The sequence below is a fragment of the Halichoeres trimaculatus genome, unplaced genomic scaffold, assembly GCF_033239565.1.
Source record: "Halichoeres trimaculatus isolate MK-OKI-2021-1 unplaced genomic scaffold, fHalTri1.1 fHalTri1_scaffold_7, whole genome shotgun sequence".
In the NCBI taxonomy this organism is placed as follows: domain Eukaryota; kingdom Metazoa; phylum Chordata; class Actinopteri; order Labriformes; family Labridae; genus Halichoeres; species Halichoeres trimaculatus.
Genome location: NW_027437185.1, coordinates 26,071,100 through 26,093,114, shown reverse-complemented (window position 1 = coordinate 26,093,114; position 22,015 = coordinate 26,071,100). Strand labels below are relative to the sequence as shown.

The 22,015-nt window shown below is 39.0% G+C and overlaps 4 protein-coding genes across 6 annotated transcripts; 1 reads left to right on the top strand and 3 right to left on the bottom strand.

Moving 5' to 3' along the window:
- Nucleotides 1–706: 706 nt before the first annotated feature.
- Nucleotides 707–5,323, bottom strand: LOC141793812 (eukaryotic translation initiation factor 4E-1A-like). The gene is made up of 7 exons (XM_074674684.1): nt 5,226–5,323; nt 4,235–4,338; nt 3,796–3,891; nt 3,455–3,518; nt 1,851–1,964; nt 1,409–1,548; nt 707–928 (listed from the first exon to the last, which is right to left on the bottom strand). The coding sequence occupies exons 1-7, from the start codon at nt 5,241–5,243 to the stop codon at nt 814–816; spliced, it is 651 nt and encodes a 216-aa protein (XP_074530785.1). The 5' UTR covers nt 5,244–5,323; the 3' UTR covers nt 707–813.
- A 1,039-nt stretch (nt 5,324–6,362) lies between these two features.
- On the bottom strand, nt 6,363–12,579 carry LOC141793228 (alcohol dehydrogenase class-3). The gene is made up of 9 exons (XM_074673736.1): nt 12,522–12,579; nt 11,884–11,985; nt 11,057–11,198; nt 10,868–10,955; nt 10,411–10,630; nt 9,448–9,708; nt 9,079–9,214; nt 6,672–6,810; nt 6,363–6,577 (listed from the first exon to the last, which is right to left on the bottom strand). Exons 1-9 carry the CDS (start codon nt 12,537–12,539, stop codon nt 6,553–6,555), a joined length of 1,131 nt encoding a protein of 376 aa, XP_074529837.1. The 5' UTR covers nt 12,540–12,579; the 3' UTR covers nt 6,363–6,552.
- Nucleotides 12,580–13,083: 504 nt separating this feature from the next.
- Nucleotides 13,084–16,205, bottom strand: gar1 (GAR1 homolog, ribonucleoprotein). 3 transcript variants are annotated; one of them, XM_074673739.1, is made up of 7 exons: nt 16,029–16,205; nt 15,509–15,732; nt 14,403–14,557; nt 14,196–14,255; nt 13,982–14,096; nt 13,758–13,892; nt 13,084–13,675 (listed from the first exon to the last, which is right to left on the bottom strand). In XM_074673739.1, exons 2-7 carry the CDS (start codon nt 15,714–15,716, stop codon nt 13,665–13,667), a joined length of 684 nt encoding a protein of 227 aa, XP_074529840.1. In that variant the 5' UTR covers nt 15,717–15,732; nt 16,029–16,205; the 3' UTR covers nt 13,084–13,664. The 3 variants fall into 3 exon arrangements, with proteins under 3 accessions (XP_074529840.1, XP_074529838.1, XP_074529841.1); XM_074673737.1 differs by having other exon boundaries at nt 16,042–16,204; XM_074673740.1 differs by lacking the exon at nt 16,029–16,205 and adding an exon at nt 15,874–15,951.
- Nucleotides 16,206–16,258: 53 nt separating this feature from the next.
- LOC141793227 (alcohol dehydrogenase class-3-like) lies at nt 16,259–21,958 on the top strand. The gene is made up of 9 exons (XM_074673735.1): nt 16,259–17,381; nt 17,613–17,714; nt 18,234–18,384; nt 18,479–18,566; nt 18,667–18,886; nt 19,794–20,054; nt 20,180–20,312; nt 20,477–20,615; nt 21,605–21,958. Exons 1-9 carry the CDS (start codon nt 17,364–17,366, stop codon nt 21,627–21,629), a joined length of 1,137 nt encoding a protein of 378 aa, XP_074529836.1. The 5' UTR covers nt 16,259–17,363; the 3' UTR covers nt 21,630–21,958.
- Nucleotides 21,959–22,015: the final 57 nt, after the last annotated feature.

Genomic DNA, 22,015 nt, shown 5'->3' with positions numbered 1-22,015 from the left:
CTAAACAAAAGTTTACAAAGTCAGTCAGCTCTGTAGTTTTATAGGCAAGTTTTATAGGCAGATTTCCTTCAAGTGCAAAATCTAACTTGCTTCGTAGCACAAAGTCAGTGCCAAAATCCTATGACATGAACAGAGGCTCCAGCAGTAGCTTTAAATATGTAGTCAACCCCAAAATGGTTTGACTCATCACATACTGCACAACCTGCATCACAGTTCACAACTTTAAGCGTAGACTTGTTTGTAACTTCTGCAATAGATAACATTTAATTATATGATTTTTATTTTGTTCAATATATTCTAAATCTAGAGAAAAATCAGATGTTTGCATCAAAGTTGCCAATAAGTTTTGGTGAGGTTATTTCCTACAACCCTTAGTTACAAACTGTTGTGTTACTAAATGCAATGCTCTTAACATAAATTGTTGAGTGACCAAATGCTACAACTGCTACTGAGATAAGCGATCTTTAAACTCAGTCAATACTTCCCATTTCAAAATTAAGTGTTTCAAAGAGAGGGCTGAATGAAATAAAAATCCTTCACAAATATTCAAGTGTACTGAAAATCAAATCTGGGCATGTAAACATCTTTCACTCATCTTCAGCCCACGCAACAGAAAACTGTTTTCAAACAATAGTGCACTGATTATCATGGTAAACAAAAGCTTTGGTAAGAACACAGAAACAAATGAAAAGGAAGAAGTTTCATCTCTGGTGCAACTGTTTCTTTCTTTTTAGACAAACATGTCAGTTACATTCATGAAGAATCGACAGAAATTTTACTCTGACAACAGAAAAAAATGATGGTTGCTGGTCTTCAGGCAACAAACTTGTTCTTGGTGGTGGAACTGCTCTTTGTGGCCGTGTCTGCATGAGACTGATACCCGATGATCACTTTCGGTGGAACGCCCAACCTCTCCTTATACACACGCCTAAAGGTGGAGACAAATGCTGCATATCAGTGAGTAAACATTTATTAATTTGAGGAACTAAATCATGTTTGAAAGTCATAAAAGCTGGTTTCTAACATCAAACCCTTCCCTATTCCTACTATCAACTGCTATAGAAAGGTAGTTGAAAGAAGCTGCCCGCTGAAGCTCCATCTCTGGCATACTTTGCCCCAGAAGAGTCTTTTTACACAGGTCTGAAAATCTGAAACATGACACACGAACTTTTGACACTACCTGTAATGCTATTCAGGATCTTACACCTAACTTGTGAAGAGGATAGCTCATGTCAACTTCGTGGATCTTGGTACTTTTGGAAAAAGATTCACAAACAGCTTGCTCACTTGAATTAGCAGGGTGATGTTCACGATAACACGATATGTTCTGACAAGTGTTACTCATTTGTAAAAATATTTCATTCTCTACTACTCCAGTTACTGTTTGTTTGAAACACTGTCAGATTACCCAATGTGTGTGATGGCCTCTCTGTTCTCGTAGTCTGTGGTCCATATTGCTATTTTATCTCCTTTGGCTCGGACGTTAATGACAGCACCACACACGTCATCGCTAAAGTCATCAAAAGCTTCACCAACAAGGCACAAGAGCTGCGGGGAAAAAATAAGTGCATCATTATTGAGGGAGCAGTTAGGAGCTAATGGGGCTTTTTCAGAACAGACATTCTGACTTTTCACAGGAGGAGAAGCACAGGTGTTGCTCATAGCTTTAACGATGGCCCAGTCAGTTCTATCAAAGAGTCACAGTTGGGTTAGTTGGGTTTGACAGTGAGACAGCACATTAAATACCACAGCCGTTACAACAAAACAGATCATTGTTTTCATTTGCAACCTGTGCTTTGTGGGTTTAATGGTGCAATAAAATGAAACGATATCATCAGGACTGAACATACTGTCTCCAACCAGAACCGATCCAGGTCTGCCTTTCGCTGCTGCTTAGACAGAGTGATCAGCCAGCGTCCACCTCGTCGATTCCTTTCATCCTCCCACATGGGCTCAATCCCATCCTGTATGCAAATAAAGCTTTAAGTCACACGGCTATAAATATATAAAGGCATCAGAAATGATCAGACGAAGACGTGCATCTGCATGGATCAGATTCCAAGAGATGAAAACTGAACATAACAACAATCAAATGCAACCAAAAATTAACCCTGCGGTTACATTGGTGGTCCTCTGAACGGAATCATTCTGACTTTAAATGTTTATTTTTTTACATAACCACAGCAAAATGTTTTAGATTGATACGTTTCCCAGAAATCTGTACAAGTCCCTCACCAGGATGTTTTCAGTGAAATGAAAATAGATACCAGATTAAAGTGGATTATGCTTTAAATAAAGATAGTGCTTTTAAGGTTTGCCAGCTGAATTCTGATGAAGATATGTGCTACAGAGTTAGCTTTAGGAACAAGAAAAGTCAATTCTTTTGATTGATTTTTTAGTAAAACTTACAGAAAGGCAACCATCTATTTTTCACTTTAAAAAGGTACCAAAATAAAATTAACCACTAACAAGCTTTACCTCTTTTGATTCAGATGTGTTGGCAGAGGGTGTATGAACACCTAAGTGTGTTCACACTAAATTTGCTTGGTGAGCTTTAATACCATGGACGCAACACTCAAACCACAAGAAAAGGTCAGCTCAACTGAATCTGGAACTTTCTTTGGACAATTCTGAAACTTAACCACATACCCTGAGTGATCAAATTTGTATAAATTACACTTGTCCTATGACCTATCCAAGATAAACACCTTCCCCTTTTAATTTCTTTAATGAGTGTTATCAATGCATTCATTTCTGTAATGAGTGTTATCAATGCATTGCCTCACTTACTAACTAGTGATTCATTCATTGAATAATTCATCTGGCAACAATCAGAAACCATTCTGACTCGTAAGATATGCATTCAGTAACCTTTTCAGCATGTAAATAAATTGACTTTTCTTCACTGCAGTGCAGCAAATCCTATTCTCATAAAGCTAAAATAAGGAGCTGGCTCCCCTAATTGATTGGCAATCATACACCTCACTTTACTTCGACATATTTGAAACTTCTATTCTATTTTTAACTGTACAACATTTATGACTGATGAGCTTTAATCTCAGTCTTGACTGATCCACATTACTTATCTTTTTCACAAGTCCTTTGTGGCCACCAAAGATTAAGTAAGGTGCAGTGAAATGTTGTAAACTTACCACTGAAAAATGTGTCTTCAATTCCACCTGACTCAAAGGAACATGTGTCACTGGTAATGGAGGGTCACAGGTCACCTATGCTTGAATCATTGAGTCACTGATCAGACCATATGTCTTTGGATTGTCTCCCCTTGGTTTCTTTGTGAGGTGATAGTGTGTCCTCAGTGTATTGATATACAAGTGCACTAATGGAAACTTGTTGTTTTTTTCTTTTCAAAATGAATACAGGCCTTCAAGATTGATACTGTGACCCTGTGCAGAGCACTTTAACTTTAATACATAGCTGACATGGCAGGACTCACCTTAAACAGGGAGTAGTCACAGCCTGACATCAAGTTACTTGATAGCTGGATGTGATTGTATAACCTGCAAGAGATCAGGGAGTCTTTAGGTGCCACAGATTCAAACAGAAAACATTTCTGCAGATGGAAACAGCTTCATCAACTGGCAGCCTGTTTTAGTAACTAAAATGGGAGAAACTAAAAGAGCAATAAAATTCCACCACAATTCAACATTTAAAAAGTGATTGTAACTACAAGAACACTGCATTAAAAAAAGAAGAAGTCAATATTCAAAATATGAAATGTAATTGAGTTTAAATAAAGGTTTGATGCTGTCGCATACATAGCTGGAATATACTTACGCCCAAAAGTCCTCCACTGTGTCAAACTTGGAGATGAGTCGCAGATTAGCTTGCCATGTTTTGCTTTTGTCATTCTTGAAAAACCAAAGAGCCCACCTGATAATCAAAGCACAATTACAACAGACCAACTGTATGCCAACAGTCTTTTGATCATGCTGCTCATTATAACTAGTTTCGATGGATTTTTTAGGACATATTTGAAGCTACTGAATCTTAACACATCTACACACATCCTACCCACTTTTAAGGGTGATGAGATAATTACAGAAATGCCATATGGCTAGTGAGCACTAATTGACAAAATTTCACTCTTTATTGATTCCAGTTGACAAGATTTGAGGTGTACTCAAGCACTTGTTTAGAAAGTTTTCTGCTGTAACTCCTTGACTTTCGTGTTGGGAAAAAACAGGAATAAAAAGGAAGCGAGATATTGGCTTACTTGTTTTGCAAAGGATGTTTGATGTATGCCTCGGGACTCACAACTTTTGGAATGGTTTTGGCACAGGTTTCCTTTTCAGGATTTGTAGGAACTGAAGTTGACACCTAGAAAAACAGAGAAATGATAAATGAAAAGGAAACGCACTAGTTAGCTTTGACTCTTTCCAATGACACTTGAAAATTGATCCTTGTGCCTGTTTTCTCTTTAAAGGGGCTTGGAGAGGCAACAAGTTAACGTCAAAATAAGATTGAAAGCCATTTATCCGAATGTGGCCACCCACCAAGTTAAACAAGACTTGTATTTTAACAAAAATGTGCTCACATTCTCAAAGTAAAGTAATATTTTACCAAAGTAAAATAACGTCGACTTAAAACGAACGTCAACCATTATGGCGTACTTCGCCTGGTAGACGTCTGGTACGCATTAACATTCATTCAAAGTCAAACTGAGTGTGAGATGAAACACTCCCCTCTCTGTCTCTTGTCACAACAGATGGAATAAATGACCTAATGGTAAAATAATAGCATTTCTTCGTAGTTTTTGGTAAATAACAACAGAATCAAACGCTGGGTTGGAAAAAGTCAAATGGTTGATAGGTAAACATTAAGTTAGGAGCGCGTGCTTCACTCAAGAGTTCACGTTAGGGTACGGACTCACTGAGCTTTCCCCTCCGACAACACTACGTGCACACCGGGCATCATTACCTCCTTGTTCCCCGCATTTTGCCCGCAGTCTCTGTGATGAGTATTGACCAAACAGTCGTTGGATTTCGATGTGATACTGCATTTATATCACCTTACGTCCGTACGTGTAGAGTGCTGCTAACTTTTGCACAGTGACTTCAGTTACCTACCACAGGTGACAAGTTGACGTCAATTTTGAACCCGGTGGTTTCAGCAGACTTTTTCTGTGTGTTGGATGCATTCCTTGTGTGTTACAGTCAATGCTGGTTGTATTAGTTTATGGAAAACTGAATATTGAGTACACTCACCACCAGAGCAGTCGCCATCTTCTGGAAATCACTTCCAGTTTTTGGCGTGTGTTGAAATAGCTGATTGGACCATCTGGTGTTCTCTGTAACGCATGCGCAGGATGATTGACAAAAGTACATTTTGGTCCTGAATCTGAGTGGGACATTGTGTCCTTTCTATGTCTTACATTCATGATACATACTTTTCCCACAAGTAATACAATTTGTATTTTGGGTGCTTTTGTTTTCATTGTGCAAAATTCATGCCGGGGTGTTCATACTTTTTATTCATACTTGTGACCATCACTCATATTTTTCTGCTATAATGTGTTTGATAACTATGTAAGGCAACAATTGAACATTCGTGTTTTGAAAATAAATTTGAGTGAGTCTGACAGATGTTTCTATCTGTTTTAGAGTTGTTGTTGAAGAGCATATGCACTATTGGAAGTCTCAGTCATCCCAGTCTTTTGTTAATCATACAGATAGTGATGTCAGTACATTACATTATCTGAGTGGCTTGGTGAGTCACAGAAGTAATGTGACACAAAGGCAGGAGTAAATCAAAGTCAGCCATAAGGAGACACACAATTGAGAAAAAAATCCTTTATAGCAGCTAACGTGATCACTGTAACAGGCAGCTTCTGTTTTATTAAGATCAAATGTATGAAGCACACCAGTTTGACAAAGTTTGCATTGGTTGGGTTGCATATGTGGAGACCTGCTAGTAGTGCTTGTAATGTTGACTAGAAAGCTTATTTAATCATTTCCACTCATAAAGTTTGCTTATCTGGGTGATAACTTTATCCCAAGGACAACACATGAATATTAAATAAACTAACAAAACATTAATTTTCATTCTATGCTGCTTTTGCTCCTGTCTCTGTGATCTGAGTGTGATTAACTTAAAATCCTACAGCTTGTTTTTTCTCAGATATTGAGTTACATAATATAAAATCATAACATGAATATGGAATTCTTATGTAATTGAGTTATTAAAGTTTTTATGTGATTAAATCATAAAGAGGGGACTAAAAAGTGCTCAAACTACTCATGCCTGAATGTTTATATGCCCAGCAGCCAAAAGCCTCAAAGAACAAATGTGCAGTTTCATTCATACCAGATAGTCAGTGAGACACAAAAAGGAATAACAAAGACTAAATGCCAATCCCAAAACTTTTAATTACACTGTTTTAGTCCCACAACAAATACTGTGCTTTTAAAAATAATGTTTCTAAACTGACAGCTACGTCATCAAAACAAGTGCAGTGAAATGTGTTAATTGCTGGAACTTTAAAGGACGATTGTTTAAAGGCTGAATGTGAGGGATGTCAGTGTTTCAGGCACTTCAGAAGGTCAGCACTGCACGAATACTGCAATGAGAGAAAAACAGAGGTTATGTGCTTTCATAAATTAAGAAGTGAGGCACTTTATGTAATGCATGTGCTGCAAAATTGGACTTCCCACCTCTTTCCGGCATGCATGAGGTCAAATCCTTCATTGATCTGCTCAAAAGGCAGAGTGTGGGTCACAAATTCATCCACTTTGAGTTTCTTATTCATGTAGTCCTCCACCAGCTTAGGAACACTCTCCACACTTTTCCACCCTAATGTTCGAGGAACATAGAGACAAGATAGACAACTGTAAGTGTAAATTTGGAAAAACTCAACTGATGAAAATAAAAAGATGACGGACATCTAAAAGCAACCAGTAAACATAGTTTTTTATATCCTGAATATAACAGGTTATGTCTTTTAAGGATGACGTTTGATCAGCTAAAAGTGGACATGGTGTAACTGTTAACACCATGAAGCCTTTTTTATGTATTTATTTATCAAAAAGCCTATTGCTATCTGCACAGGGCTTGAAGCAGGAAAAAATCCTGTGCCTGAAAGCGGGGGGGGGGGGGGGGGGGGGGGGGGGGTTACTGCGTTTAATATTGTTTTTATTAATAATAATAATAATAAAAACAACATTTAACACAGTAACACTAATTTTTTGTTCACACAAACGGTCAGTCAGCGATACAGCATAAGTACCTGTGGCCATCGCTTCTGGTAGGGTCCACAATTTTGTTGTTGGATAATTATGTTTGATATGATCAAGACCGATGATGAAATGCTAAAGTTTACCTGAAATAGATTTAAAACCTTTTTAAATATAAATGACCCCTGTGCACACTCAAATAAAGACTACCTAAATCAGGTATTCAGCTCTGAAATGGTTGTGCTCCTTAAATATAAAAATATGCAGACTATTGAAACAAAGTAATTAAAGGAGGAGCATAATATTGCATTCAATGAAAGTTGTGAAGGTTGAAGATTAATTGAAAAAATAAAAACTAAACTGAAAAAGCTTTCTAGAAACACTGTCTACTTTAATATTTATTTACAACAGTAATTTTTCACTAATAAACTAGTACCATACTTTCTGGACTACAAGTCACTTCGTAGTACTATCATACATTTTTTGAGGTCGTATCAGTCAAAAAAATGCGTCATGAAGACGAAAATAACGTAGGCCTACATAAGTCACACTGGACCATAAGTTTCATTTATTTAGAATGATTTGGTTTGTTTACACTATTTCCAGAGTGAACTTTTTACATATAACTTTTTAAATGTTTGTTTATTAGGAGGTTTAAATACTGTTCCTACGGCTTCTCATATCTATGATCAGTTTCACTTCTCTACGTGTGCTCCTGTCTTCTCCTCCTCCCCTGCTCTAGGTGAGTGTTACTGGTAAGAACGGTGCAATGTGAGCTTAAATGAGCTCCATCTGATAAATGTCCTCACTTTTAACAAGTTACGGAATATTTGGCGCTAGATTGTGACTTAAATCCCGGAATCCGTTTACCATAGAGAGCAAATAAGACGCGAGTGAAGTTTTAAAACACGTTATCAGGCGCTAAACACCGGGAGCTGTCACAGTGTCCGAGACGAAGGCTGAAGACCAGCGCGTCTGGGGCGCCTCTCAGTAGAAGACTTTGCGAAGGGACCAATGAGCAAACACTGTGTGCAGGCAGTGCTCGTGGGAGTTGTGGTGTCGTAGTCTCATACTGCAATGGGTTTAGTATTTCAGATGCCGTTTCAGAAAACTACAATTAAATAATTCAACCCGCCGAAGTCGCTAGTAGGAGTGACGGTTTTACTGAAATTCGCATGGATGAAAAATACATCCATGCGCGCCCGATTGCGTGATTACAGACTCGCCGGCGGCGCAGTTTTCGAGCGGGTAGCGTGGTAAACTTGCTCTCTGAAGCCAATCTTCTTTGTTGTCCAAAAACATCTCTCAATATCACTGATTCATTATAAGGGGTTGCTACTCCGCTTCTGCTCTCCGCCTCCGTCATTAATTACTCTCTTCACGAAGCACATTTATCTGACAAATTAGACGGACAGTGCCATATTGGACGATCGTTCTGCCAGTCACACTCATCATAGACCAATACGCATCAAGCCACGGTATGACGTAGCGGATTTGGGCCGCTGCTGCTTGTTTGTGAAAGAGAGGCGGGAGCTGCTCTCTGCAGCTCCCGCCTCTCTTTCCTGACTGGTTCAGTCGGAACTCGATCGAGTGAAATCAACGGAGGGCAGCCAGACCGACCTGCAGGATTTCACAATCTGGCAGGTTTGTCTACGCCGGATTTCCGGCACTATGCCGGAGGTCTTCAAGCCCTGTCTGCAGCTCCTAAGTCTTCTTTCTCTTAAAAGAAGCTCACTTTTAATGAAGCGCTAGCTTAATCTTAACTCTTAAATAGATGCTAATCAGTCCAAATAACCCATAATTAAAATATAAAATAGCAGCAAGCTTGAACAGCTGCCACACAACATCAAGCTCTTAATGTTTGTTTTTCCCCAACACAGTAAGTCACCTCCAAAGGCAGTGCCTCGCCACACTCGGCCTGTCACCAGCTGGAACGGTCTGGTGGAGATCTCCTGTCCAGCCCCAGCCACGCCGATGATGACACTCTCACCCCATCCTTTGTGGCATGCCTCCAGAGCAGCCCTCTGGAAAAATAAATGTCATTTTTAAGGGGTGTTTTTAAAAAGCTGAATCTTAAGAATGAATATCATAAATAGTGTGTACTATTGGAAGAGTTAATTACTCTGCTTTGCATATGCACCACTCTATCAGGGTGATACATTGATTTAATAAGGCAGCTACCACTATTACCATTTTTTGATGTTTTTTTCTTTATATTACATAATAAAGTCATACTCATAAAGCCAGTATATCTCACCATGATTTGCACGTTTCCAATGCACTCAAAGGAATAGTCCACTCCTCCATCTGTCATCTCCACCAGCACCTCCTGGATAGGCTTGCTATGATCCTTCGGGTTCACAAACTCAGTGGCACCAAATTCCTTCGCTTTCTCAAACTTTGCAGGGTTGATGTCTACACCAATGATCCTTGTTGCCCCAGCAACCTTGCAGCCCATAATAACAGCCAAACCAACAGCTCCAAGGCCAAACACGGCACAAGTGGAGCCAGGCTCGACCTGATGGTGAAAGAATCAGAAGAGCAATGACTAAGCTAAAATAGTGAAATAGTTTAAGCAAAAGCAAATATTAACTTCTTATGTAATTAATCCATACACCAAAGAATTACTCAGTGATATCCCACAAGAGTCTTGGAATACAGAATGTACTGAACAGACAGAACAGTGGTAGGCCATGGCATGAAAATGTATTTTTTTGTAAATTTTCAAATTAGTTCTAACTAATTACATGTAAAAATGTGATTTCTGGCCCAAATAATGTCTCTAAGAAAATAACAATAACAGCAATTATAGGCAGACCTCTCGGCAACACTTGTACATTCAAATCAAATCTGCATGATTAATAAGTGTGACCCACTTCAGGGTGAAACCTGCAAACAATGGCAAAAAAATTCCTCCCTCGTCTTTGTGTCCTTTGGGTGAACTTGTTCTGCATAACAAGCTTTAAACAACAAATAGTGTCACTATTTTCCGATGGCTGTAATCTCACTTGGGAAAGAAACTCATGCATAAGAGAGGAATACCTCCTCTGTTGCTTTCCTCAATGTTACTTTCATTTTTCACCAGCCCAGCCTGGGTTTGCTTGGGGGAAAAATAAACTTATCTCGATTTCAGATTTCAGGCTATTAGCAAGAAAGGACTCTATCTTTTTTTCCTACGCAGCTCCTTGTTCTTAAGCATGTCCCAAGTTTTTTTACCCACCTTGGCAGTGTTCAGAGCAGCTCCATAACCAGTAGAAATGCCACATCCAAGAAGGCAAACTTTATCCAGAGGAGCCTTGTCATTCACTTTGGCCAAAGAGATGTCAGCCACTACAGTGTACTCGGAGAAGGTGCTGGTCCCCATAAAGTGAAACACTTGCTTTCCCTTGCATGTGAAGCGTGAGGTGTTGTCAGGGAGCAGGCCGCGGCCCTGAGTTACCCTGAAGGTGGAGATAAAAAGATGTCCTCTTTTTAAGTATGTAGATAGAGGTAAAGCTCAGTTGCTGAGTGTTTCAATTCAGGGCAGAGAGGGAAACTCAAACTTATGATGACTCAGCTTTGGTTCATTTGCCTTCAGGCATATAAGGCTACAAGTTCAACAGTGCCAGGATGCGAGTTCTGACACAAAGAAAAACACTTCACTAACTCAAGGTTGCATTTTTGTCTGGAGGTGTTACCTGATTTTCTGGCAGAGGTTGGTCTTGGGATTTCTGCAGAATTTGCATTCCCCACATTGTGGCACATATAACGGGACAACAGTATCACCTTGGTGAAGAAAAAATAATATTTCAAACCAAATTAGTCATACATATTTTCAACAGCATTAAAATTAGAAAATATCAGTATTTTATCTGAAAGCTTTGTACCTGGCTTAAATTTGGTGACACCCTCACCAACACTCTCAACTGTTCCCGCTCCTTCATGACCCAGGATAACAGGGAAAAGTCCCTCAGGGTCACTTCCACTCAGGGTGTAGGCATCAGTATGGCACACCCCAGTGGCAAAGATCTAAAAGCACAGTGTCATTAAAAGTTCATGGTAAATGTGAAGGAAGAATTGCAAGAGAAAGATTTGACTGATCATACGCACTGATTGAGTACTGACGGATACAAGGACTGATACCACTAGTAGTTTTAATACATAAAGTTTTGATTATTAGAGACGGATCATATTGAACATAGGCAGCACAGTCACTCTGCGGTTTAGTCTAAAATAAAACACAAACAACTCTGAGTTTACAACATTTTTTTCTCTAATAAATTAACAAGGGTCAAAAAATGAACAACAGTCAGAGCTTAAAATGCACTGAAGAGCAAAATAAAACAATCATTCATATAGTGTGAACAGGACTTGATGCACATTTGCCGTGGTGTCAAACCACTGCAATGTAGCGCCAACTACTGGGGAGGAGGACTTGAGTACTAGCTGCTGGTATCGGCAGCCTTCACGAGAACTGTACCTTATATTGGCCCGATACCAATACCTGGTATCGGTACTCGCCCATCCCAATCTAACTTAAAAGCTTAAACTTCTTGCAGTTATACCCTTACTTTCCTGATTCTCATGCTACGAAAAGACAGCAATCAAGAAAGACTTTCCCATATTATCTGTGTTACAAGCAAGAGTCCTATCATGTGCATGGAGTTTGCAAAGTGTTTTTGCAATTAAGGTAGTATGTCTTGGATTGGTTTACCTTGATACGGACTTCGTGGGCCTTTGGTGGTGCTACTTCCACCTCCTCAATGGATAGAGGCTTCCCTGCTTCCCAGGCAACAGCTGCCCTGCACTTGATGACCTGGGGACAAAGTACAGATGGTGTTTTAATCAAACAAAGCGTGTGAAGTTAACTCACTGCAGGGATAGGTTAATATGAGACTTTCAGTGAGTAGTGAGACAATAGTTGCACCATGGGCTTGCCCTTTGAACTGTATCCAAGATAACGAAAGAATCAGAGATTTCTCTGATTTACTATTGGAATCATACCTCGCTTAATCGCCACTTCTTTTACTAAATGAATTAATATAACGGGGCAACATCCACACTATGATTTACAACTTCAAGTGTTTCTGACGTCATATTGATAAACAATTCCATGGACACGCTTTGCAGCAACTTGCATACCAGTTAAATCTGACCACTGACCAAAGATTCCCGTTAAGTCATCGACAAGTGGGTCTTTGTACTTGTTTATTCAGCGACCTCAATATGTGCACGTTTGTTGAAACAGCGTTATTATGCAACTAGTGAATTTAATGCGAACCCCGTTTGACTCACCTCATACTTTAATGCATGTTTTGTATTTTAAGCATATTTCATGAGAACAGAACTTACTTTCCCAGCTGTCTCCATGTTCGTTTCTTCGGCACGAGATGGGGGGCGGTGCGCGGCCGTAAAGGAGTCAAGATTTGGACCAATCAGAAACGAGGAGTTACAGGCTACGCGTGACGCAGGCACGTCGAGGTTTTCTGTCTTTTAAAACACAGCACGGCATACTACATTGAACACATTTTAATAACTGTCAGCTCTTTGTCTTCTTAATAATATTATTGCCAGAAAACTGTATTTTTCTTTTCTCGTCAAAAGGCTTATTTCAACATCAATCCACATTGCAAGAAATAAGGCAACCAGTAAAACTACTGGAAACTAGATAAATCATTAGTGTCTATTAAGTCTATCCTTGACTACACTGTAGGTATCATGTTGCTCAGTTTACATGTTCAACTGCAACTATCTACCAGAACACGACTGTTTATACACTAGTGATCTTTGTGATGGCAAACAACAGTCAGCCTTTGAACTCAGAATTATGGCGACACGTCATTGGATGGTAAATTTAAGTTTTCAAGTTTGTCATTTTTTTATTTTTTTTTATTTTTTTTTTTTTGGGGGGGGGTAATTATTCATCAAAAAAGACAGAGGCATAAATTAAAAACACATCCACAGAAGTCACAAAAATGGTTCCAAATTTCCAAAGGAAACAAGAGAAAAAAGAGACAGAGTTACAAAGTACCTTTTAATCAAGGCTTTCAACTCAAAAATGTACAATTCTCTTCATAAGATTTTACAAAGTATGGATATTAAAATGTTTTTAAATCACAGCACACAGAGTATAATTTCCATTACATCACTTAATCTGAGGAACTTAACCCATGACAGTGTATGAATGTGTCACTAGAAATTTTGGTCTGCTGTGGTCTAAAATTAAACACATCTAGAAGAAAAAAAATAACAACTGATAATGACATGCCTGTTTACAATGACCCCCTCACAGGTCGCAGTCTTACATCTGAACCTTTAAATAAAAACCATGAAGCTCAAACGTGCATTTCAAGGTGGTACAAAAATAAAAGTCCATTCAAGTCCTACAAAAAGAGGCACAGTCCATATTATGAGCCCAACAGGCCAGGCTTGGGCCTTTCACTTGTAGAAAAGAGGACGAGGATGAGACCATCACACATGACCAGTGGCGTCAGGTTATCTTCCACCTATAAATAAACATAAGTAGAAAAAGATTGAGTAACTTAATCTGAGGAAAGAAAATGGATGTAATTTTGTAAAAGGACCCACCTCTAAATCCACGTCCACCTCCTCGGAAGCCTCCTCCGCCGCGTCCACCTCCACCTCGACCACCTCCAAATCCTCCACCTCGTCCACCTCCAAATCCTCCACGTCCACCACCACCCCTGCCACCCCGAAAACCACCTGATACAAAAACAAAGAACATTTAATCCAATTTTCAAAGCTGTGCTATGAGTGGAGAGAATAGAACCACCGCATTGTCCCATCCTTACCACCCCGACCACCACCTCTTCCTCCACCCCGGCCTCCTCTTGGTGGGCCTTTCTCTCCTGGAGGCCTCGGGAGGAATCTCTGCAGTGGGAGGAGCTTCATTGGATCTATGTAAAACTATGAAAAAAAAAGAAACTGTTACAGAAAGCAACACAAAGGCTCTCTACACTTTTAATAGTGAAAAATGACAAGGAAATTTTGGACTATAAACAATACCTTTTGCAGTTTTTTAAATGAAGATGCCTTCATATTTTCAGAAAGTTTAACTGAAAAGTACTGCAAGGACAGGTTAAGGGATCAACAGGATTTTTAGCAGTCACATAGGTATTAGTTCACAATGAGTTCACCTCTAGGGGTTTGGTATTAACCATAGGTTATTTTTGGAGAGTCTGGAGATGGACAAAATAAAGTAAGAAAGGATACAAAGTCTCTGAGCTGGCCAAATATTTCATCCACCTTCCCAATCTGCTCCTTGTTTTCCAAATAAACTGGAGCATTGAAGTAGGGAACTTTGTTTTCCTCTGTTGTACACTTGCACACAATGTCATCTTCACATGGGTGCATGAACTCGCCCAGTGCTGTGGAGGAGAAATGAAGCAAACCAAAGAGTTAGCTGTTTAAAACGTAGTACTCCCATCAGGAGGAATGATGAATTCCAGGGTACACCCTGCAACAGATTTAACCATGAAGTTATGCAATTGGGGCATTAAAACTGTGGTGTCAAACTCTGAGACATTAAAAGAAGGAAAGGAGTTTGAAAATTTTCAAGCTGAGGAAAATCTAAAATGTATAATATCTGATGCATAATATTGTTTTTATGAGCAGTTTCTTTATGTTTTATGCTCCGATTGTGTATCACCTTGGTTACCTCCCAAAGCTATATTTAACATATACATTTAGGCTGTATTGATTATGGTATCTTCCAAGTAAACTGCTTCTGTACATGTTCATTATGCAGCAATTTCGGTGAATACACTGTTTTCATATCCTATGGCATCATTAAGAGAAACTAAATTAATCTCTTCATACTTCTTGACTGTGTTACGCCTAGGCACCTCCTGTATTGTTGGACCTAAAATGGGCCTTATTTATAATCAGTGGAAAATTCTAAATGTTTACTGGAAATCCAGTTACACCAGTTGTGGAATTCTACATATAGGAGGCTCCCTCTAAATTTATGAAATATTACTTGTATTACAAATGATATGGAGTTGAAAACCATCAATAATAGCAATAACATTGGCTATATTTGAAAATGGATGAACAGTGCAAAGTCTGATTATATAATGTGCAAAGGGAATTCACTTGTGGGATGGCACACGCATGATTTTGTAGATGTATTAGTTTGAGGAATTAAATACAACAATACTGCTCATCCTTATACTTGTTTAATTCCAAATTCTACTCCTTTGAGCACATGTTTTACAGCAGCTTCTTTACAGAGCATCATACTGTATGTAGTAATGGTGCCATGATAAGCGTCTGCATCATCGTTTATTCCCTGTTGGTCTGTGACTGTATGATCTTACCAACAACATATTCAGGAGGGCCAAAGTCTTGCTGCCTGTTAAAACCACCTCTGCCTCCACCTCGTCCAAATCCTCCACCTCGTCCAAATCCTCCACCACCTCTTCCTCCTCCATATCCCCCACCACCTCCTCGACCTCCTCCTCCTCGATTAAATCCTCCACCTCTTCCACCGCCTCCTCCTCGTCCACCTCCTCCTCTGAACGACATTTTGCTTCAAGTTTTTCTGTAAAACAACCCGACAAAGAAAAGAACAGGGGGGGGGGGGCATCAGAAAAAACAACAACAAAGGCAATGCCCGTTGGAACTGATGAGAGGGATTTGACTTTTCTGAAGTTAAGTCATTGCATCAAAATAAGGCAATTACGCGTTAACGCTGTGGGTTATGAAGCATTGCACAGTTAAAGCTAACATGCTAACTTAATTTCGGTCATTCAAACTGCACCAGTTACTTAAAGTTTAACACAAACATAAAATAAACGGATTTCAATTCATATAACGACTGTGTAAAGCTTGTAACACCTTCTCTACTCACACAGGATAAATCCCTCACAGTTATTTTCAGATAGATGCGGCTATTTACTCCAAGCAACTTCCATGCGATGGCAACACGTGTGGCAGTAGACAGTCGCAAAGACACACTCAGTGGCGGAAAGTGTCGCAAAATTCGAAGCCCTGCCGCCATTGGGTGGAGTCTGTGGAGTCCACTTGATACGTTCTTTTGCGTTTTAGTCCCGCCCACATGAAATGCATAAAGAGATATCAGGAAATAAGAGAAAGGATAGAGGATGAAATCTGTTTCGAGAAACATTGGATGTACATGAAGATAAAAAGAAGAGAATCATCAGGAAAGATGAGAGGAGCACCAACGAGGCTGAAGTTGGCATCCAATAAACTGGCACCAGATAAGAATTTTCCGGTCCACCTTAAAAATGTCAAATCGCCTGAAGATGGCAGTATTCAGTCGTTTTCCTGTGTATTTCTGTGTCTTTTTCTGATCAACACCACATAAGAACAACTCCTAATATAAAATCACATAATAAAAAGACTTCAAATCTGGATTGATTCAATCAGAGCCGAAGCAGTCATAAATTCCCTTATTTGTGAAACCTATATTCTATTTGTGAAAATGCAAAAAAGGCACATTCCACTGATTTTTGGCTCATCTAGACCACATAAAACCTGGTCCAGGTCCAGAACCACAGCACTTAGACTCCTCAAACTGGGACTGAATTATTCATTGCATTGGAGCCTGAATTTATGCATGCATAGACCCCTTTACTGTTTGTAAAGAGTTATAGCCTGATTGTTTCGTTAAATGGTGAAAGCTGGGGTAATATGTTTTGTGTATTTATTCTGTTTTATGACACCTCTTAGTGGCTCTTATCTGTGGTTGTCATGTTAGTCCTTTCCCCTTGTTTTAGGTTTCAGATCATTTCGAGCAGCTGCAGCGCCCAATCGCTGAGTGATATTCAATACTGGGGTGTGTCTGTCAGTGAAAAGACTTCCGGAGGCTGCTCTCTTATCTTATCGCCTCTTCGATTTGTCTCCTCCATCATCTGCCCTCATATCGACGTAACGGGTTTGAAACGCTACGCGTTAGAAAGACGGGTCTGAAAATTCCTCTGAGGGCAGCTCAGACTTAAGTTGAGCGTTTTGGGGTCACGTGTGTCCATGATATTTAAAGGGACAGACGCGTAGTTAGATACTCAGAAAAAAAATAGATTAGTCAGTGTGATTTGACAGTTTTCAGTTTCGAATAATTCAGAGCGACGAAATGTATGCTAGACATTTACAGTGAGATAATAACTTTTACACAACAATTTAAGGAAGTCTTACCGGAAATCCTGCACAACAATGTCAACAGCCGGCCAGGTATGAAGTGTATTGATCAACTTAATACTCTATCTCAAATGTGATATTGCATTTTGAATTAAGTATCTGGAATTAAGCTGTCGTTTCAAGTAAACCCGTTGTAAAACTGTGTTTAAATTATGTCCATCACACGTACCACCCCCATGAAGTAAAAAAAAGAAAAAAAAAAAAAAAACTATCTTTCACTCACTCCCACACAGATAAACAAACATTTTATTTCCTCGTCCCTAGGCGATCAAGTGCAAGGCAGCTGTTGCATGGGAGCCTGGGAAGCCCCTGTCCATCGAGGATGTCGAGGTGGCTCCCCCTAAGGCCCATGAAGTCAGAATCAAGGTCAGTTGCATACTGTTTGGGTGGTATGTACATAAAGCAGAGTTAACCAAGTCAGTGATGCAAAAAAGTTTTAAGTGTTGAGTTACTTCTGGAACCTTAGTACTTATCGAAAATATGCAGCTTCCTCTATTAGTTTCCTGTTTTGTGCCCCTCACATAGTCCTCTTAAAAATTACACATTGGTCATACAAACGGTCCTTCAAGCCAAAATCCAAAATATATAATTCACAACAAGTAAAGATGTATAAAGTAAAAAAAGAAGAAGAAGAAGAAGTTGAGACACAACAAAAAGCATAGTTATTACCAAAAAAAAAATAATAATAATCTTGGCTTAAATATTTCCGGCCTACTACTGATCATTTCTGTCTCATTAGTACTTTGTCGTTCAGATTTGTTGAAGGTAATGGTCATTTTAAGTACTCTCCAGCTCTAACATCCTGTGCTTGCTAGAAATATTGCTAATCAGATGTATCATTATCTGAAACCACCTAATGTATCGGTGCCTTTCTTGTTTGAACAGGTTGTCGCCACAGGTGTGTGCCACACAGATTGGGAATACCTTTATGAGAATAACAAAGGAATGAAGTTCAGACCATTCCCGTTAGTTCTCGGCCACGAAGCAGCTGGAATAGTTGAGAGTGTTGGTCCAGGAGTGACCAAGTTCTCACCAGGTGATTTTAAAAACCCCAAGAAACAGGACTCAGTTCAAACTAATATCCTGTTTAAAGAGGCTTTTCTGTGTTTTTTTCCTCTCTGATTTCACAGGTGATCAGGTTATTCCCCTTTTCCTGCCAGAATGTCAGGAGTGTGAACGATGTCGGAGTCCAAAAACAAATCACTGCAGGAAGAACTGGTGATTTCATAACTATGTTAACACACATTTACTGTCATTTTCACACTGCTTTTACTAATTTAATGCTGTAATTTCATTCTGTCATTTCTGTGGCTTGTAGGGCAAATATGCAAGGTGGTGTAATGGCTGATGGTACAAGCAGGATAAGTTTCCAGGGTCAGCAGCTTTACCAGTTCCTAGGTGTCAGTTCTTTCTCTCAGTACACTGTGGTTCCTGATACCTCTCTCACAAAGATAAGGTCTGATGCCCCGCTGGACAAAGTGTTTTTGCTGGGCTGTGGTGTATCTACTGGTTATGGTGCTGCTGTTAAAACAGGCAAGGTAAGAGACATAAGCAGCTCTGTCCTGGCTGACATTAAAAAGGTGTATGATACAAATTTACATGGGTGCATTTGGAAACATGACCTCTGCTACATTTTTTAGCCCAATAATAATTGTAAACCCAGAGGAAAATGCAGCCTCAAAAGTCAGCCAAATATGCTGGAACAAATGCTGCAGTTATTTATTTTTTCCACTAGATGGAAGCAGATGGTTTTAAGGCTATGGAAGTGAGCATGATAGTTAAAAAAAAAAACCTCCAACCCCTTCTGTTTCTCGTATCTACTTTTGCTGAACAAAATTCAAAAGCAAAATAAGGAAGGTTTTGTCGGAAAAGACTCAATGTCTGTGAAATACCTTCATTGGGGGACATTAAGAAAGAGCCTTATTATTTTTTCAAGTTTGGATTTAAGCACTACACAGCAAAGAACTGTCAGTTTTGTTTATTTTGGCACCACAGTTTTTTTAAATAAATGTTTAGAAGCATCTTAGGAGGATAGGATGTAGGATATCCTTCCCTGCTTTTGATTGCAGTAGCCAAAGTCATGTTGAACTTTGCAGTGGAACATGTAAAAAAGGGCTTCTCTTGCTCTGATCCTCTGTAGATTCAAGTAATAACCAGTTCTTGAACTTTGTCAAGTAATTAATATTTATGTTCATAGTTTGATTTACTTTTGTAAGATGTAAAGATCAATCAAAATTAATTTCAATCTGTCTAATAAGCAGCTAGAAGCTCAGTAGCTGTTGAAAACAACAATTCTACACTTGCGAACAGTCATGAAAATGGAATGAAAAACTAAAATTGCTCAAAAAGACTAAACAGTATAATCACTAAGGCAATGAACTGCTGTCATCAGGTGTCTGTTAAAAGCTTCATGTTAACTGACTCCCAATTTTTTTTTGCATCCAGGTTGAAAAAGATTCCACATGTGCTGTATTTGGGCTGGGTGCTGTTGGGTTGGCTGCGGTCATGGGCTGCAAAGTTGCTGGAGCCAGAAGGATCATTGGGATTGACATCAACCCTGAGAAGTTTGATAAAGCCATAGCGCTTGGAGCAACTGAATGTGTCAACCCCAGAGATCATGAAAAGCCCATCCAGGAGGTGGTGCTGGAGATGACAAACGGAGGAGTGGACTTTGCTGTGGAGTGTGTCGGAAGCCCATTTGTCATGGTGTGTGACTGTGTCTCATTGAAGTGTGAGGCTTTATCATTTTTGTGTTATATTAGTTTGGGACTTTTCAATGTATTTCAGGAATACTGTCAATTAAACAACCTGATAACTTATTTTTTTCCTAGACTGCTGCTCTGGAGTCTACAACAGAGGCATGGGGTCTGTGTGTCATTGCTGGTGGGACTGAGACAGAAACAATGGATGTTGCTGTTGAAAAGATCCTGATGGGACGCACTTTGAAGGGGACGTATTTCGGAGGTGCTTTAAGATTCTGTGTATTATTATGCAAGTCATACAGAAGCATGTCAGCTGTTGCATTTGGTTACATGAAACATGAATTACACCACCTTTGGTAAATGTCCAAAACCCAGCACGAAAGTAAATTAATAAATGTTTGCAATTTTTATTATCCTCTCTCCAAGGTTGGAAAGGCGTGCAGGATATTCCTAAACTGGTGGATGAGTACATGAACAAGAAACTGAAACTGGATGTGTTTATTACAAATCACCTCCCACTGGCTAAAATCAACCAGGCCTTTGACTGTCTGGGCAGTGGAAACGGGTAGGACTTGATTGATTTATAGCTGATACATTATAAATTACATGAAATGAGTCTACGTTAGTGTTTAAATGAGTGATAGAATCAGAGTTCTGTGATGACTGAACCTGTTTTCATTAATCCACAGTTGCATTCTCTTGATAAATCATTATTTAATTGTACAAAAAAGTATTCCCTCAACAACATTTCCTGGTTATACTGAGCCAGTACTGTAATTTATTGTTCAAACTGCATTGGCAGTCATCGATCGAATCCTCTTTATATTAGATGATACATTTCTCTCTGTTGTACTAATTATGAGGGCATGCATCAGCTATTTCAATAACTGATCAATCTTTCAGCTAGAAAAGCACTCAGAGAGCGCAGACCTCCGCCAAGCATGTTGTGACTCTCACGCAACACTTTAGTCCTACTTTAATGTTATACTTCCTTTCAGCAGACTGTCGGCTACAATTTGGTGTTAGTTGAGGATTTGTACGATAATTTGTTTCCTGAGAGTGTTGAAAATTATGATGACCCAGTACATATTTTATATCCCGGAGCTTAGTATCCAGAATGTTGCCAGGATCTGGATTGTACTTTTACATCTGTCAGAATTTATCCTGACCTTGTCTTATATTCTTTTGCAAAGCAATCCCACCATTTATTGTGGAGTTATATACACATAATGAAAACAGCCCTATCTCACAATGATTAAAAGTCCTTTAAAAAAATCCTGGATCCAGACGGTGATCTGGATCATCTCCAAAATTTAGTCACTTCTTCTTTATCCCATTTTAAACTTTTCCAGAAAATTATATGAAGATCCATTCTTAACTTGGTTTTTTGGTCACAAAATATACTGTTATGCCCAATTTGGACAATCAAATTTCAACATTTTTGAAAAAGAGTATTCTGCGAAGAGACTTTAAAGTTAATCGTCTCAATGTTATGAAAGCATTTTTCATTTTTATAAGCTCTTAACCTTTTCCCCCCATTGTTATTATTTTCAGGATCCGGACTGTGATCAACCTGTGATAGATGAAGGCTCTACACCCAATGACTACCTACTAAGATCTTTCTTCGTAGTTATATTTTATAAGCAACGCAGCAATATATTTTTTCAAATGTTTGTTTTGTTTTGATTATACAACCTGGTTATCTGCATTTAACTTTGTAGCTGATGAGCAAAATGGCCACTAGGTGGCAGTCTTATGTCATGTAAAACAATCTTTGCTTTTTTGTAGTGCATGCCACCAAACTTTAAAAGTATTATGATCCGATTTTGACATTTATCTGCAAATATTTTTGCTCTTGTAATCAGATTCAAGATTAGTATTTTTTTTTCTTGTAATAAAATTTGATCTAAAGGGAAAAACTGCATAAGATGTTTTTGTAGTTTCGTAAGGTGGAAAAATGAGAGA

Coding starts and splice junctions, on each gene's coding strand:
- LOC141793812 (XM_074674684.1), bottom strand. Junction 3,892..4,234: donor AAACATCCTTTGCAAAACAA/GTAAGCCAATAT, acceptor TTTGATTATCAG/GTGGGCTCTTTGGTTTTTCA. Junction 1,549..1,850: donor ATCGGTTCTGGTTGGAGACA/GTATGTTCAGTC, acceptor TTTTCCCCGCAG/CTCTTGTGCCTTGTTGGTGA.
- LOC141793228 (XM_074673736.1), bottom strand. Junction 9,709..10,410: donor CTGCTCTGAACACTGCCAAG/GTGGGTAAAAAA, acceptor TTTCACCATCAG/GTCGAGCCTGGCTCCACTTG. Junction 6,578..6,671: donor CTCATGCATGCCGGAAAGAG/GTGGGAAGTCCA, acceptor CTCTCATTGCAG/TATTCGTGCAGTGCTGACCT.
- gar1 (XM_074673739.1), bottom strand. CDS start 15,716: ATGTCGTTCAGAGGAGGAGGTGGACGAGGAGGAGGCGGTGGAAGAGGT. Junction 14,558..15,508: donor CCCTCCTGAATATGTTGTTG/GTAAGATCATAC, acceptor TCTCCTCCACAG/CACTGGGCGAGTTCATGCAC. Junction 14,256..14,402: donor TTGGCCAGCTCAGAGACTTT/GTATCCTTTCTT, acceptor CTGTCCTTGCAG/TACTTTTCAGTTAAACTTTC.
- LOC141793227 (XM_074673735.1), top strand. Junction 18,385..18,478: donor AGTGACCAAGTTCTCACCAG/GTGATTTTAAAA, acceptor CTGATTTCACAG/GTGATCAGGTTATTCCCCTT. Junction 20,055..20,179: donor TCGGAAGCCCATTTGTCATG/GTGTGTGACTGT, acceptor TTTTTTTCCTAG/ACTGCTGCTCTGGAGTCTAC.